The sequence below is a fragment of the Struthio camelus genome, chromosome 2 (genome assembly GCF_040807025.1).
Source record: "Struthio camelus isolate bStrCam1 chromosome 2, bStrCam1.hap1, whole genome shotgun sequence".
Classification (NCBI taxonomy): Eukaryota; Metazoa; Chordata; class Aves; order Struthioniformes; family Struthionidae; genus Struthio; species Struthio camelus.
The window spans coordinates 118120101-118137331 of record NC_090943.1 but is presented as its reverse complement, the minus strand read 5'-3'; the positions used below and the strand labels follow the sequence as shown (position 1 = coordinate 118137331).

General features: G+C 42.3%; 1 protein-coding gene across 2 annotated transcripts; it reads right to left on the bottom strand.

The window, feature by feature from the left end:
- Positions 1-1335: 1335 nt before the first annotated feature.
- On the bottom strand, positions 1336-11949 carry ZBTB14 (zinc finger and BTB domain containing 14). Of its 2 annotated transcripts, none has more exons than XM_068932266.1 (3): positions 11540-11949; positions 8794-8877; positions 1336-8258 (listed from the first exon to the last, which is right to left on the bottom strand). In XM_068932266.1, the coding sequence occupies exons 2-3, from the start codon at positions 8794-8796 to the stop codon at positions 6915-6917; spliced, it is 1347 nt and encodes a 448-aa protein (XP_068788367.1). In that variant the 5' UTR covers positions 8797-8877; positions 11540-11949; the 3' UTR covers positions 1336-6914. The 2 variants fall into 2 exon arrangements, with proteins under 2 accessions (XP_068788367.1, XP_068788369.1); XM_068932268.1 differs by lacking the exon at positions 11540-11949 and adding an exon at positions 11177-11192.
- Positions 11950-17231: the final 5282 nt, after the last annotated feature.

Here is a 17231-nt window from a genome sequence, read left to right as displayed (position 1 = left end):
TTCTCATACAGAAACCACTTTCTATTCACTTTCTATTTTCTTGAAGTAATTGGATCAAATCCTGTTGTCACTCAAGAAAAATGATCCTTAACATCCTAAACATATCTCAGGAAAAGTCCAGCTATTTTATTTAAAAAAAAAAAAAAAAAAGATGGCATATTTGGGGTAACAAAACATGCATTCCACAATACAAACAAAACAGAGTTAAGTGTTACCTAGATATAGTCAGTATAACTAGGTACTTCTAGTTATACATGACTTTCATATCCAAGACAAACTATATCTACTATACACCAATTCTAAATGTTGGAGGTTAAGGTAGTGAAACAAATATCAACAAAATTACCATCTGAGGCTATTGACTTGTAAGCAGCTGCAAACATTCTTAAATATAACATACCCTCACTACAGTAAATACAAATTTGCATTTGATTTACATTACAGTTTAATGTAAACAAATGCTTAGAACATTTTTCCTACTATAGTCTTGCTTTTATTCCAACTCTTCTGACTTTCCCCATGCAAACTTAATGACAAAACCCAGCAGATTACCACCAGCAGAAAATGTATAATTTCCTTTGAAGAGGAACTCCTGCTAGAAGTTTTATAATATCTTGTGTCTGTACAATTCCTAATTTCTGGAGCAGAAGGAACAAATGAGCCTTGTTCTAGTAACACAGACTGGATCTCCACTATAGCCCATCCTCTTGTCTCAGCCCTCTGAAAAGCAGTGCCACTACATTGGTTTGCTCCCATACTGGTACCACTGCCTGTGGTACAGTGACACAAAAGGATCTCGAGAATGAAAGTACAGATACTTTTGTCTTTAAATAATATTGTAAAAGTTGAGCTGAAAAAAACCTACAAAAGTTAACAGCATTTTTTAACAGAATGTTTAACAGAAAATACAGTTTTTCTAAATTAAAAAACTGTTTTTCTGCTTTGGTGGGAAAAAGTTGAAATGATCAGTTTTCATGATTCTGTTTCATAAAGGCCATCTACATTGAGTGCATTTTCCTTTAGCTCCTTTTACTTTTAGACTAAAATACAGGTTTAAATTTATTATATTTATATGCCTGTCTAATATGTAGTTACTGTTTTATGTATATATTTATTCAAAATAGCTCAACATTATGCAAAAGAAAATACATTCAGAATTTTCATTCAATAAAAATTTCAATTTCTTGTTAGTTTCACTATTGACTTATAAACAAGTTTTCTTGTAAGATCTACACAGAATTTAAAAAGAACTTTCAGAAGGAGTTTGGGATATAGGTGCACAACAGTTCTGCTCTTGGCCAAACCTTTCAATGCCTGTATGCTAAATATGCCAGATCCAGACCTAGAACAACTTTATTCACACGGTCTACACATTTTTTTCACGTTTACCTATATAAAATTAGATGCTTAGGTACAGATTATTAAAAACAAGTAAGACCTGAAGAGTCTACCTCCATTTTAAAGAGCTCTCAACATGATAGCTAGTCCATACAACACTCCTGTTTGTATTGGAATTGAAGTTCATAAAGTTTCAGCGTTGTATAAATGTGTAAAGGAGTAGGGTCTACAAACAAAAAATACAAAAGGGCGGTGGAAATGAATACATTCAAAAACATATGCAAATATTATATCAATCACTATTTTCAGTTGTCACATGATTTCAGATTTCTTGTATTACATTTAAGAACCACTCCTGAAAATGGGTGCCTTGACCCTTACGACACACATTTAACAAAATCTATTAATGGAAATCCTCCATCCGTTCTGAAATGAATGAGCATACTATAATTGATTTAGATCTATGTGAAGACAAATGATAGACCAACTGCTGTAATGGAATTTTTAATGAAATGTACGTTTCTGGCTTACTGGGCGTACTACTGTGATCTACAAACTGCAAGACAGGAAAATTCCTTAGATCTGTCTCTACTGTCTATGTGGAATTATCCTATTCTGTAATGATATGTAAATATGTATTTTCAGAAAAGTCATATATTACTAGAGCTAGACATACTTTTATTCAGAAATGCACACCTTCTGTAAGATAGAGGGATATTTGATAGTAGACAGTCAGCCCCTAAAAATATACCGTAAGCTTAGGGTAGACTTTCTGATATCATCTTATGTTCTATTCTGTATTTTACCCATCTCTATTAATTTAAATATCCTCACTGACATCATTAACGAAGGCATCCCTAAAGCAGCCTCTAGACTAGAAAATCAGGGCCAAATCTTTGGAAGAACTCCAGGTTCGATACCTAAATAAATGGTAAGATTTTGAATAGTATTTAGAAATCTCCAGCTTGTATGAACACATAGAAGGTGAACTCTCTAAAATTTTGCTGCAGAAATCAGCATGAGGAATTTTTTTTTACACATTACAAACAACCTTTAGAACTCTGCATTCATCTTGGCTTAAATCTTTTTCAAAGATTAAAACAGAGAATGAAAACCTAAGTACTCAAATGTGAATTGCTTCATTTTCTAATGTTTGTTTAAATATTGATAAGAAGGGTGTGTGTTTTTTGGAAGGGGAGGGGGGTGGAGAAGGCTGGAAAATATTATTTTGCCCTGACTAATGTGTATTTTTCAAACTTGGTTGTGTCAAATAACCAGCAGTATAGCCATGGCTAACAATCTGGATCAGAAGTGAATCAGATAAAAGACTGCCTAATGTGTTCTCTTTGTCTGCTTTTCTCTTTAGAAAGCAGTAGTGTTTAAAAGCACAGTTACAATCACAGAATAGCAAAGTTCCTGTTTCAAGTATTTTTCATTCTGAGTTATTTAGCCTTTTAAATCATAAAGCCTTTTAATTAAATGGTTATTTTTCCTTAAGACTTGTTTTTTTTTTTTTTTAAACTGAGAAGACTTCAGTTTAGCATCTCCACTGGTGTTAGTCATGTAGACCCATTCAGGTCACCAGAACCACCTCATTTTACATCAGCTGCTGTGTTGCTGCATTATACACATAAAAACCCTGATCATGCAAACAAATAATCATATACTTGATTCTAATACATGGGAGAAGCCCATGGCTTCCACGGAAGTCGCTCATTCATTCAGCATCATAACATGGACAGATTTTCAGCACAGGCCCCAGGGGGGAGCTGATTTTTTGCTATCCTTTGTGTATTAAGGACATAACTGATTCTGATTCCAAAAACAACAGATGGAGAAGTATATCTTCAGGCCTAATCTCATGCATGGCATTTTTGCTAGTCAACTCTGTAAAAAAAATTTGTTCAGTCTTAATGTTTTGTTAGCCACCTATGTTTCTGTATCGTTCTGACTCTCTTGCATGCACACTACTTAGCTAATTTGCCTCGTTTGCAAGCCTTGTTAGGAATATTGGGGTAGTCTGGCCCCAATAAAGTCAGTGGCAAAACTCGCACTCATCAGGCAGGATTTCTCACTATCTGACGAGCTCTGAAGGAAGTTGCCATGTTTGCAACAACTGAAGAAAAAACGTGCCTGTTCCTCAGCCAGTGCCTCTGTGGCTTGGAGCTCATGTACATCTGCTTCTGCACATGATGTCCTTTGGTACAGGCAGGGCAGAAGCTGGGAGCAGTAACATCTTAAGATGCAGCCAGGTTTACCTGAACTTTGAAGTTAGACCCCCATAAGAGAGAAACTACCATCCTTTCAGAACGTATACATGCAAAAGGATCAATTTAAATACGCTAACTACAGTGTACAGCTGTCGTTACCTCCACCTCTTATGGAACTTTAAGCTTAAGCTTATCCTAGGTCTTATCATTGTCTGGAATAAGAATATTTAGGAAGTGAACAAAAAATTATCCATTAGCTTTCTAAACAAAAATAAAATAAAAAAGGCAGCTTCACATCCTTAAAACAGTGGTAGTAGAAATTTCCAATAAATTATCAAATTCACAAAATTTGTAACTGAGTCTTTGCTTTCCTGATCAACACCATCATCAGTGGCCTTGGGACAATGTAGCAGTCTTATGAATTCCTGGGAGCTAAAAACTAGTGAGAGGCTTAGGCTCCTTTTGAAGCCTATGTCATTGGAGCAATTCCATTGTTTTCACTTAACTTATTCCTCTGACAGAGACTGTTAAGACCAAGTCTTGTGTAAGGGGTTAATGTCATGTCCAAGGCACATGCAACAATAACATTTGGTCCGGCCTCTGCACATGTTGATTAAATTAGAGTATATATAATAGCAAACTGTCCAATTTTAAAGAGCTACAAACATCACACAGCCCTTAGAGTTGCAGCCCAACTTAAACAGTGACAAATTTACTCTGTGATAGCTAAAAAGCAGTTATAATACTTTCAGTTGTCTGCCTTTTAACATAAGCCTGTTTTTGCACAAGTTTCAAATTCACAGCCTGATTATTTGTGTACAAATGTCAAGAGTGCAATTTTCCTGAAGCGTATGCCTTGAACTCAGTCTTTCAATTCAAGTGTCTGCTGCCCCAATGAGACATATGTTCATTTATTACTTTCATAACATTCCAAAAAAACAAAGTTAAAGAGGACCCTGAGAGTTTTTTTAGCTTATCCCTCTGCTTCAAGGCAGAATTAATCATATTTAAACCACGCCTGACAGATGTTTGTCTAACCTGTTCTTGAAGATCACCACTAATGCAGATTGCAGCACTGCCCAAGGCACTCTGTTCTAATACTTGATTATTCTACCCATTAGAAAGTCTTTTCTAATGTAAATCTCCAGTGTTGTAATTTAAGCTCATTACTTTTTATACTCTTCATGGGAGATCTACAGGAAAAAAATATATTTTCTTCCTCTTTATAGCTATCTTTTACACTTTTGAAGTCTTATCACAACAGACTTGTTTTGTCTAGCCTTAATAATCCCAATTACTTCATCTAAGAAACAGTGAATAAAATTTTAGACAAGAAAACATAGCAAGACTATACTTAGAAAGAAAGAAAAAGTAGATCCCATTTTGGACCTACCATCTTTATCTATGATTATATACAGTACAACATTTCAACAATGATCATTTATCATGTTCCTCAAGAGAACCAATAAAATGCCATGAATACACATCCTCTGATGTTGCACAGATACAAAATGTATAGTTTGTTTACAAACTAATATTACTGAATGTAAAATGAAGCAATATTTTAAAAAAATATATTCATAAAGGTCCAAAGTTTACATTTCTAAAATATTAAATTCACGTTTTATTTACAGACCAGCTTTCAAACAATTATTGGCATTTTAATATAATTGCTTAACCTGATGAGTACATGAATAAAACGAAGCTGTAAAAAAAAAAATCAATTATCAGAGTAAAGTTTTGTCTAACAGTTCTAAAAATGCTATTTTCAATTTCTATTTAGAAATGCAAGAGGTCACCTACCACACAGTAACTTATCATTAACTGGTCCAACACTTCCATATGCTATAGGTATCTCAAGTGACCAGTGTATTCCAACCACATACACAAGAGTGCATTTTTGCCCATTCCAACTTCCAACGAAGCGTTGACAACAGTTATAGTATTTACATATTTAAAATAAAGGCTTGATATCCCTTTGTATCACTTTATCACTGTTACTCTGTCTCGTCTTGTTGACAACACAGAGCAGAGGGCAATCCAAAGACTATGGATTTTGCCAACGCTGTGAGAATTGAATTAACAGCACCTACCCAAGGTTGTCTAAAAAAATAGGCAACTCTAAGTAACAGACTATTAAGGAACACTGATTCTGAATCAATGACGACTGAAATCACGCACCAAAATCTCCCTCTCGCTGAGAGGTAGTGTGTCAGAAGGCAGAAATTTTTAGGCTTAAACAGGACCTACTGGCTGGTATGACCAGCCAAGATATAAAGCCCAACCTGAAAATTGCTGGCAGGCATCTGATAGCCTGCGGCTTTACACCAGAACTTGGGAGTTCTGGCAGGGAATTCCAAACATTTGATAGTGCAGCTAATTCTGCAGTACTGCCAGAAACACTCCTTCGCCTAAACTGTGCTAGGTTAAGTGAAGTGAAAACTTGAAAGCTGCATAATAAAAACTACAACCTCAGGCTGTACTAGCTTTAACTAATTTCAACCGGGTCTGAGTAAGGAAAATATGTACTCCTTCATGCTGCACCCTCTTTTCTTTGTTGCTCTGTCCCATCTCCCAGGGACTGCATTAAGATTTCTAAAGCAAACATAGAAACGAACATGGCAGATTCTCTTACCCACAGAAGGGATAGGCGAACACAGTGATCTTTCTGTTTTGCCCGCCTGGACTACTGTGAACGTGAATAACGCAGTTTTTTTTCAGGAAAGCAAGCATTTATGACTTCAGTGAACTCATCAACCTGACTAAAACAAGAGGATATTTGAGGGACTGGAATAAGAAGTAATTTCTTTCAGTCACACTCCCCGTTACGCTCTGCTGTTTCAACATCTAGCACCTATCATAGGTGAAAAAAAGGGGGAATTAAAAGGAAATCCCAGGGAATCAACAGCTGTGTTTCATAAATTGTAGGCACAACACCTTCAAAATTATGAAAAATAAGTATTTCATTTCCATGTTTGTTATTTTGAGATTTCAGCATGTTTAAACATAACTCACTGATTTTGATGTCTACAACGTACGTAGTATTCCATACGAGATGAAATAAAACATCAGCCAGTGACGATCGCTCTGTTTTACAGAGAACTTCACCATACTCTTAAATTAAATCATGTATTAGTGCATTATACCTCTAATGACAACAAAACTATTTTATATTCTAAGAATATGCATCTCTGAAATATTTTAAAATACCTAACCAAGCAATGCTATGCGTTCCTATGCAGCATTCAAATACTCTAAAAATATGTTTTCTTGAAAAGATAATTATCAGTCTAAACATATGCCAATAATAAATTTTGATCAATTTAATTTTTTATATTATTTCTGATAAAGTTGCTGCTTTTGTTTCTAACTGCAAGCTATAGTTTCTAATTGCTGCTCTGCTTCAGCAGCCATAGCTGCTGCCTGTAATTGTTCTGTTTCACTCTGGATGGCATTAGCTGTAGTAACTTGCTTTCTTTCACTGTGCATATTGTTCTCATGCCTTTTTAGATCAGATGCCTTAGCAAATGCTTTAGTGCAGGAACTGCAGACAAAAGGCTTCTCTCCTCGGTGTCTTCTTTCATGGTCTTTGAGGTGGGACTTGTGCTTGAAAGCTTTATCACACATATGGCATGCAAATGGCCTCTCATTACTGTGAACTCTTTCATGCTTTTTCAGATCTGGTGCACGAATAAAAGATTTTCCACATACCTCACAACTGTAAGGCTTGTAACCTGTGTGTATTTTCAGATGCTCCTTCAAATGAGCTTGTGTGGTAAAGCCCTTTGTACACATTTCACAAACAAACGGTCTATCAGCAGTATGTAGCTTTTCATGTTTTCTTAATCGCGCTTCATCGGAAAATGTTTTGCCACAAGCCTGACATACAATATGTTCCCTGTGACCGTAAAGCAAATATTCAAACTTCATGTCCCCAGCTCCTGTTGTCCAGCCTGGTGTCTGTTCATCTTTCACTTCACTTATGCCATCGTTAAATGTCAACGCCTGAGGGGTTTGAGATCCTAAGTCTTTTGATTCAGTTGTTTCCATAGGCTCTACTTCCTGACCATAGCAGTTTACTTTTCGAACCTCTTCACTCCCCAACTCTTTCAAAATTGCTTCTTGAACTCTCAGGGTAGTGGTAGGTGATTTCCCGTCTTCCTGACTGGGGGGAGTTCCTTCCACTGTCACATCTGATGGACTATCATCGTGATCTCCAATTTCTTCCACCTCATCATCTTGGGTATCATTAGGTTCCCCAATAGGACGGTTTATTTTTAGACAGTACTTGCTCTTGGACTGTGTATTTTCTTCAGGACTAGATACATCACGTTTCTGAGAGCAGAGTTTATCTAAAAAACGAATACCAAGAATCTGGCCTGAAGACATCATCAAATTTACATCCTCTTTCTTAACAGAAATCTTTGCAGTATACATGTAATTGAGAACTTCCTCAAAAATATCAGAACGAAGAAAATCTATTTCTATTACTGATGAACTATCAACTTCTAGTTTTTTGAAAAGCTTTTTGAAGTAGGTACTGCAGGCAGCAAGTACACATCGATGTGCTCGGAATTTAACATCCTCAACCACAATAGCTATGTCACAGAATTCTCCTTCCAAACGTTGTTCATTTAATGTTTTCAGAAACACAGTTTTGTGATCATCGTCATTATATTTAATGGTTTCAGACATACTGATGAAAAACTCCTGTAAAATAACAAGAAAAGTTTTGGACGTTTTATAAAGCGGTCTAAGTCATGAAATCACAACAGCTAATGCTATTCACAAATTCAAAGGACTGTCAAATAAAAATGTCAGCTTAATTTGACCAGAAAACACTTTCAGATTGTAAAAGCACTACTCTTAAACCTCTCTGAAAGTTGCAAATATATAAAGGTTTTTCTCTAAATTAAATACTTCACAGGACGCACTGTGATTTATAGAAGAGAATTTTTTGTAATATGACATTAATTTACTCAGCTATTTCAGTCATTCTAAGTTGAAAATTTTCTCTGTGAATCTGTAATTACCAATAAATGCATGATCGTATTGCAATAGTAGTAATTCTTATAGCTAAAATATGCATATAGTAAAAATATAGTAAATTCTTAGAGCTAATCCTATACTACAACAAATACTAAAAAACGTATAGGAAATATTAGTAAGCTGTAGCAATACATGTAAAATTAACATTTATCAACACAACCTGAACTAAACGTTAAATACCAAATGTAAGCCTTACCATGAACAACGCAGGAAATTTTCTGAACAAATGACTACCAAATATTTGACAGATGACTAACCCTCACAATGCACCACCTTCAGCCTGAAAGACAGAAAGTAAATGACACTTAAGAAACGATAAGATTATTCGAAAAATTAGTGTTTTAAATTAGTGTGTTAAAATACCATGTTAAATTATTTTAAATGATATGATATACACTGTTAAAATGACCAGTTAGAGTGATTCTGTAGATGACCACAAACTGATTTGTTGTCAAAAAGCATGCATTTTCTTCCCTCTGGCTCCTTCATTTCCTGAACTTAGCTTTCTTGCCACTTACCATTCACTAGACCTGTAACTCACAAAAACTTCTCTAGGAACTTATAAAATTAACCCAATAACCCATCCAAAAAGTGAGTAGTCTTCTGCTGAATTAGGGAGCTGAACAAGCCTAGAGGAAAGCCTGGTAATCTGACAAAGCAGCACAAAGGATGGCCGATGGGGCTGGGGGTGGATGCATATTCAGGACCAAGGGAAGACATGCTGGGGATACCAGATCAGAGTCATGCAATCTCTCCTTTTCTGGAAAAATGCATTGTTACATATGCTAGAGCCCACCTTTTGTATAATAATGCAGGAACTGGAGCATCAGTTCATGGGGGGGAGGGGGGGAAATCTAGGTCCTAGATCTCCCTCAGCATGGGAATTCAAGTTAACGCTCTTTCCCAAAATTGTATACTAACACTCAGGCTGGTATTAGGGCATGCTCTGCTCCCCTTACTAAAGGGTTATACATAGGGATGCACAGGCTGAAGAGCCAAGGACAATAAACAAGAGAACACCAGCATATGGCTAAAAACAATGGAGATACCTGAACAGGGGAGTGAGGAATAGTAAAAAATATATAATTTAAATTATTCAAGCCCAGTCTCCCACAGGCATCTAATTCTGAGAAAGGGAGAGGAAATGCACAGGAGAGGAGGGGAATCTAATGCTTGGTTCAGACACCTCCCTCCATCACCTTGCACGGAGCCATCTGGAATTCCATTTGTAAGTTATTACTTATCCTCCATCATATATGAAATGGAAGCAGCTGACTGGTATGCCAGCTTCCACTCCTGGAGCTGGGTGTCTAACATGGCATGGAAACACTCAGCACCCTACAAAGCTCTTTGCAGATTTGGTATTCCAGCATATAGTATCATTGATTTCAGGAAAAAAAAAAAAAAAAGCAATGACAAAAATCAAAGTTCTTTTCTTAGCCTGACATAATCAGTCACTATGATAGGCAATTAGGAAAAGTATAAAGAATAATTGAAATATACTAAAGAAAACAAAACCAATTAACATTCTGTGTATTATTCTGGGTTGTCTACCATACTGTGAGGAGGTATCAACTCAACACTGAAAAGCGGGCAGGACAAACTTAACTATTTAAACAGGATCTGCTTAGAGATCTTTGCATGATGGGAAAAACACTACTTTCTTTTTAAACAAACAGCAGAGTCACCGTTATCAAGCAGCAACACCCTCCTTTCTTGTGAAACAATATGCTCATGTAAAACGCAATTTTGCTGTTATTCTGTTGAGACTTACAAGTGAGAGCCAGCAACAGACCAAATAATTGGCTGGGAATTGTGCTACTAAGGGCATAGGAGTATGTAAGTGGTGAAAGCAACAAAGTTGCTACTGTACAGGTGGAGCACAGCAAGCGCTTGCCCGGAGTTACATGCAGTAGGGAGCACCCTGAGTAAAGGCACGGGGAAAATTTCCATTTCCACGGGACGACTTCCTTCACGGGGTAATTCTAACTAATACTCCCCCCCCCGCCCCTCGGTTCACCCCGCCGTTGTCAGCACGGAAATGGAAGCGGCGGCGGGGGGGGAGGGGGACGTGTCGGGGCTCTTCGTGCAACTCTCGCCGCCATCCTGGCAGCCGCGCCACACGCCAGCTCTCGGCAGCACCGGCGCGGCGCTGGCTGCCGTGCCCGCGGCCGCACGCACCCGCCGGCGGGGACGCGGCGCAGGCGGGCTCCCGGCGGGCCGGCCCGGCCCAGCCCAGCCCTCCCCGGGAACCCGCGCCGCCACCGCGGGCGAGCGGCGGGAAGACGCCGCCCGCGCTCCCGGCCCGTCGTCGGGGGCGCCCGCGAGCACTAGCGGCCTCTCTGCCGAGCGAGCCTGGCGCTCCCGCCCGCCCGCCTCCCTCCCGCGCCGCCTCACGGCGCTGCGCCGGGGACGGGCGCGGGCGGCGCCCTCCCTCCCCCCCCCCCCAACGGTCGTCGCGCGGCGCCGGCCCCGGCGGCGGCGCGAGCCGAGGCGCCGCACTGGCAACGGCCGCGCGCCGCCGGGTAACGGCCGGCCGCGCGCCCCTTTGTTGCGGCGGCCGCGCGGGGCCCGCGCACCTCAACGTGCGCACCGGCCGCCGGACGTGTCCGTGTCCTCCCTCCTCCTCCTCCTCCTCCCCCCCGCCCGCCCGCCGCGCGCGCGGGAGACAGGCGCGCGGCGGCTCCGAGGGGCTGACGGCGGCGGGCGCGTCCGCGGCGCCTCCATCTCACCCAGCGCGAGCTGCCTGGGCTTTAACGGCCGCAGCCGCCAGCAGCTACGGCTGCTAGTGGCGGCGGCAGCAGTGAGCCGGGCGGTGGGGGGGGGGGGGGGGCGCGCGCGGCAGAGCGCGCGCGCGCAGCGGCGGCGGCGGCGGCCCTGCCGTTGGACGAGGGAGGGGGAAGGCAGTGGGGCGGGGGGGGGGGGAGAGGGCTCGCGCTTACCTGCCGCCCGCGCGCGCGCGGTACCGCACTCCCCGGGGGACGCGGGGGGCTGCTGCTGCCGCCGCTGCCGCCGAGCGGGCCGGGGCCAGGGAGGGGGGGGGGAAAGGGAGGGAGGAGGGGGGGAATTTGGGGAGGGGGGCTGGGGGGGGTCTGCGCGCGTCTCTCCGGCCGTCACCGCCGCCTCCTGCACGAGCACTCAGTGCGCGCGCGCGCGCCGGGGGCGGGGGGGGGGGAAAGTACGTGCATGCGCGGTGCGAGCAGGGCGCGCCTGAGCCGGGGAGCGTGGAGGAGGCGGGGGAGGTGGGGAGAAGCGAAGGGGGAAACGGGCCGTCCCCATCGCCCTTTTCGGGGGGCCCACGCCGCCGCCGCCGCCGGGCGGGCAGGGGGAGGGGCGGCGCGCGGGGGAGAGCGCGGGCGCGCGCGCGCCGCGGCGCTCGGGGACGGCCGGCGCCGCGGGGGCGCGGCGGAGCCGCGTCGCGTGGCGCCGCGGCGCGGGCGCGGGCGCGGGCACCCGCCCCGCCGCGCCTGCGCCTTGCGCCTGCGCGTGCGCGTGCGAGCCCAGCGGCGCCCTCCCGCCTGGCGGCGCGCGGCGGGCCCGGCGCGGGCTCGGCCCCGAGCTCGGCGGCGCTGAAGGGGAGGGCGGGAGGCGGCCGGCCGGCTTCCCCGCGGCCGTTGGCGCCGCGCTCCCGGGGGCGGGGCGGGGCCGGCGCGGCGGCGGCGGGCGGGCGGGCGGGAAGGGCAGCCGGCGCCCGGCGGCGGCGTGAGGCAGCGGCAGGGTGGCTGTGGGAGCCGTGTGGGGCGGCCCGGGCCCTCCCGCAAAGGAGAGACGGGGCCCCGCGCCGAGGGCCGCGCCGCTAAGCACGGTCGTGGGAAGATGGCGGCGGGGGGTGGGGGGGGAAGGAGGATTTAGGCGGGAATTTTTATAAAGTAGTTATGTGCGAAGATGTGCCGCTTGCGTTCCCGGGAGACGGCCCGTCTGAGCCTCCCGTGCGGCGCCGTGTGCTTAAGTTGTTGCGATAACGTTTGGGCTGCTGTAGGAGCTTGCCGGAATTAAAGACGACGGGTGCGTTTCTCCCCCCGAGAGTCTGCTGTATCCTCTGATCCATAGGTTGTATGTAACCACTTGCTTTCTGTTGTTTTAAACTTCTAGGAGTTAAGAGTTTTACAGAAACAGCACACCGTCTACAAAGAAATAAAAGCTATTTTTGTGTTCCTCGGTTTCCACCTCTGTTTTGTTAAAGTTCATGAGACCTCGCTCATGGGAAATTGTTCAGTGAAATAATCCATGGATGGATAAAACTTTTAAGTGTTGCAAAGTAACAGCCTAATAGTGTAAAGTGCAACAATTCTACTAGTAAAACATGAATTCGCAGTACAGTAACTACTTACATTGAAAATTACACCAATAAGAAGTACTGGAGTAATGTGTTCGTCCTCAGGGAGCAACAGAATAACTAGGTCCATCAGGTTCATAACTTCTGCCTCTTCCTGAGTTGTCTCTGTGATGTTTTTGTATAATACCCTAATATCTGTAGTGAATTGCTCTCTAGCTGGATCACTCCATCTCTTTTAAATTATTAATTGAAAGATTTATATTGCTTGCTATCCATTTTTAGATTTAATGGAAAGAAGTTATTGGTTAGCGAAAGATGACAGGCTCGTTTGAAACCAATGCTAACTGTATTGAAACACATTTTTAAGTATTTCTGAATCTTACACAAGAATTCCCTCCAGTGCGGAAGGAGCTTCCCTTATTCAACTTCATGACATTGTGCTTTTTTTCTTCAACACTAGCTCAAACACTCCTGCGATACCCTTATTAGTCTGAAGAAGCATGGATCTGCTCTGTTCAGCTTACCGTGCTGATCAGCAAATAGGCCTCTGATCTAGTTAGGCTTTCTGTTTCTGCTATATTCACCAGCTTTCTTGTATTTACAGTGCAAGCATTTTACAGCAGAAGCACACACAGCTTTTTAAGTTTTGCAGTGCTGAGCACAGTATGAACATGCTTAATGTCTAGGGCCAGGTTCTATTCTAATGCAAATAATCAGTGAGAGTTAAGCAGCAAGTGGAGAAAAGCACGGTTACCATAGGAAAGGTATGACTAATTATTTTGGTTTTCTTTCCTCTGCTGCTCTGTGTGCTACAGTACTTCTCATTCGGCACTGTTTCAGATTGTATCATTAGCAGCTGTCACCAGCTTACCAAAATACAGGAAATAACATGTTCGATATCCGAGTTAGTTTGCCACAAATTGTGGAAAAGTGAAAATAAAGCATCGTTAATATCCAACTGTGTCATATTTTTTGTTACCTATAATATGCCAGGTATTTACCATGCAGTCTGAAGTTGGCGGTGCTGTTTGGTGAGCTTGCAAACTGAGATAAAGACTTCCTCATTTGTATGTGGAAGTGCTGGAGCACTGCCTCATTGTAAATACTACAGCTAATGCAAAATATGTACTATGAGCAGTAGGACCAAAGGTTATTCAAATTTAGTAGTGCCAGCTAATAATAATAAAATCGCAGGTGCAGGTCAAGCAGCTGTTAATAAATAGCTTATTTAAACGGTTGCATGTGAGACAATTACCCATGTCTCTGGTGAAACTGAGGGAAAATACACTTCTGACTGTGTTCAGACTTTAAAGCAATGACCTACAAATTGCAAATTTGTAACTCTCTGAGTAGGTGATTGAGATGGACAAGAAACAGAGACCAGTGTCACAAAAGAATCAAAGTTTCTGGTGAAACCTGTGTATCTAAAATACTCCTGTGAACGTGTCCTATATGGCTCATGAACACACTGCTGAATAGTGACAGAGGAGTCTAGAAATCATCTCAAGTGCAGGCGTGTGGAAAGCGTATGTAGAACTGCTGCATATGTAAAACTGAAGCCTGACAACAGGTCTGACTTGAGGCATATTGCAACAGGCTTCACAAGTTAAAAAAAAACCCGGAAGGATAAAGGTCACAGAAACTCCATTTTCACGGAAAAGAACTAGGATTGAAAATATGTATTATTAGTGAAGGTGAAACGTAATAAGAAAACACAACTCCACTAACGTGTCTATGGGCTAATAATATAGGCAGTCATGTGAGTCTGCCAAAAGTAGATATTTTTCCACTCCACTAGAAAATACCCTTCCGTGGAAAAAGTGTAACCAGGAGGAAAACAAATCTGTGCATCATGTATCCAGCAAGTATTCTTCCTATGAAAATAGTATGTGCTCAGGTAGCAAATATTAATATTCAGGCTTTGAAGTATATTAGCTATTTTCCTCTCTGATGAAGCAGACTGTACAGCAAATAGGTTGTTTCCTGTTGATGTTTTGATTGCAGGGACAGCTGTAGGGAAAAAGGAGATCTTTGTAGGATGTGCTTGCTTGTTTTAAAAACTGTGGAACAGAAGTGAAGAATAATACCTCCCTTTTTACAGTCGTATGTGAGGTGTCAGAGAACGCATGCAGTAAATGCTGAAGGTTCACATCTGAAATGTTGAAAGTGGTGAAAGTTTTAAAATGTATGTTAAATATCAGTGGGTTCTTGTGTGTTTGTGGTGCTTGTGTTTGTAAAGTATGCCTGAGTTATAAGCACAGATATGAACCTCTTGATATTTATGGCCTGTTCTCATGTTCTACAATTGTATCATGGTGTTGCAGAAACATTCCTCGTGCAAGGACGTAGATTTTCCACGTTCACTTTCCGTGGGTCAGATTTTTATCACGCCGAGTGTGCAAAACAAAATGAACATACAAAGTGTCCAAGATTTGTGAGTGGGGATGGCAGAGCCTGTTAGCATCTTCCCCCATGTCAGCGGGGACTGTGCAGTTAAGCCTCTGTAGAATACAAGTGACTGTGCTAGGACAGAGGAGGACAGTCAGCGAGCAGATGCTCCTTGCAGTGTGTGTTTCCCATAGCAACCTGGCAAATTTCCCAGCAGAAGTTTGCGTGCGAGTTAGTCATGATTTTGCATCATTTACCGAGTTCTATATTTCCAGGCATCCTCACAGAAGAGAGACTAGCAGAGACAAATTAGGAGGAGCAGAGCGTAGGTGATGAAGGATGGCAGCACAACCCTTGGCTAAGCTGTTCAAACGGAAGGAGATGGTGAGGTTAGAGAACTCAACGATTGACCACTGCTAGAGTTTGCACCTGGACCAGAAGAGACACAAGTCCTTCTGTCTAGGGACCCCGATCACTAAAATCTTACTGAGTTGTATTGCATTCAAATCAGACCAATTATACGCTCTTCTTACTAGTGAGTCCCCAGTACAACTTGTACCACATTTATCTACAGTCATTTACAGTAATATGTGATGACACAAGTTTAGCAAAGGTTGTAGATTTAAGAGATGTGGCTGTATAATTATAGGAGTTCATGCTCTTGTGCATACACAAGGCACTCTATATTCTTTTTATTCCTACACAAAATATGTCGGTCTAGCTGTAACTTGCGTCATTTTGCAAACCTCATTATTTTCTTCTTTGCTCTCTTTCCCTTCTTCTCCCCCCCCCCCCCCCCACCCCGTGTTTCTGGGTTTGCACTCCATTTCTTTTCTTACTTTCTCTGTTTCTTTCCTATATTCCCACTGTCCTTCGATTTTTTTCTCCCCACCACCCCCCTTCATTGTCAATTATCTTCCTCTAAGCCGAATGTTTGACTGTGATATCCTTATATAATTTCAACAATATGGAGAATGAGTGAAAAGGGATATGTGCCACTTTTCATTATCAAATATCAAGTGCCAGAGATGATACCTCATGAAAACTTCACTTTATCTCTTCCTCTCCCCAGTATTCCCTTTCTGTGTTTCCTCACTTCCTGTGTAATTATATCATTACTCTCTTTCTCCAGTTTTGATCCTGCACTCTAATGCTAGAGCTAGGTAGTGCTACAGATCAGAGATTTAAAGGAGCAGCGATGTTTACTGTCATCTGCGCAAACCCCATGGTAAGACCACACTGAGCAGAAGTGACAGGTCCCAGAGGAGAAAGAACTGAGAGAGAGAAGCCCTGCATATGTCTGGATTCTAGGTAAAGGTGATATCAAATGAACAAAAACCTAAAATTACACATTCAATCTTAACCTGCCTATTCAATGACTTTTGAGTGTGTAATAATGCATAACAGAAGGAATAGGAGGCAATTTGATGATTAGTTAATATTTTAAGTATTTGAAAATACAGAGCTCTAAACGAGAGTTGTTTCTATGCTTGATTTCTCTTTGTATTGCAGATTGTGCTAATGATGTTATGAACACACTTCTATGGAACAACTGATCCACAAGAGTGTAATAGCTTCCTTATGACTGATCTATCAGAAAGAGCAGATTTCTCGTTCACAGGTCAGAAATATTTTTGATTTACAGAGCATATATACCATCGGGTCCCATAAGACTAGTATGGTGATTTTAGTTTCAGCTATGTTTCAGGTCCAAGGCAGATTCTTTCAGTACGCAGTTAGCAGAAGAGACTGCCATTTCGTGAGTTATTTACTTGATGTCCAGTTTGTTAGTTTAGGCAGGGTAACTACATTTTTTGGATGAACGATATGCAGGAGTGAGAATGGTCAGTGGGGGCCAATTTCTCTCTCCTCTGAGGTAGAGTGGTGATTACCGTGTTGTAGTGGATAATCTTGTTATAGCTATGTAAACATTTTATTTTTATTCATATATGTGTCTTTGGACTTGTCAT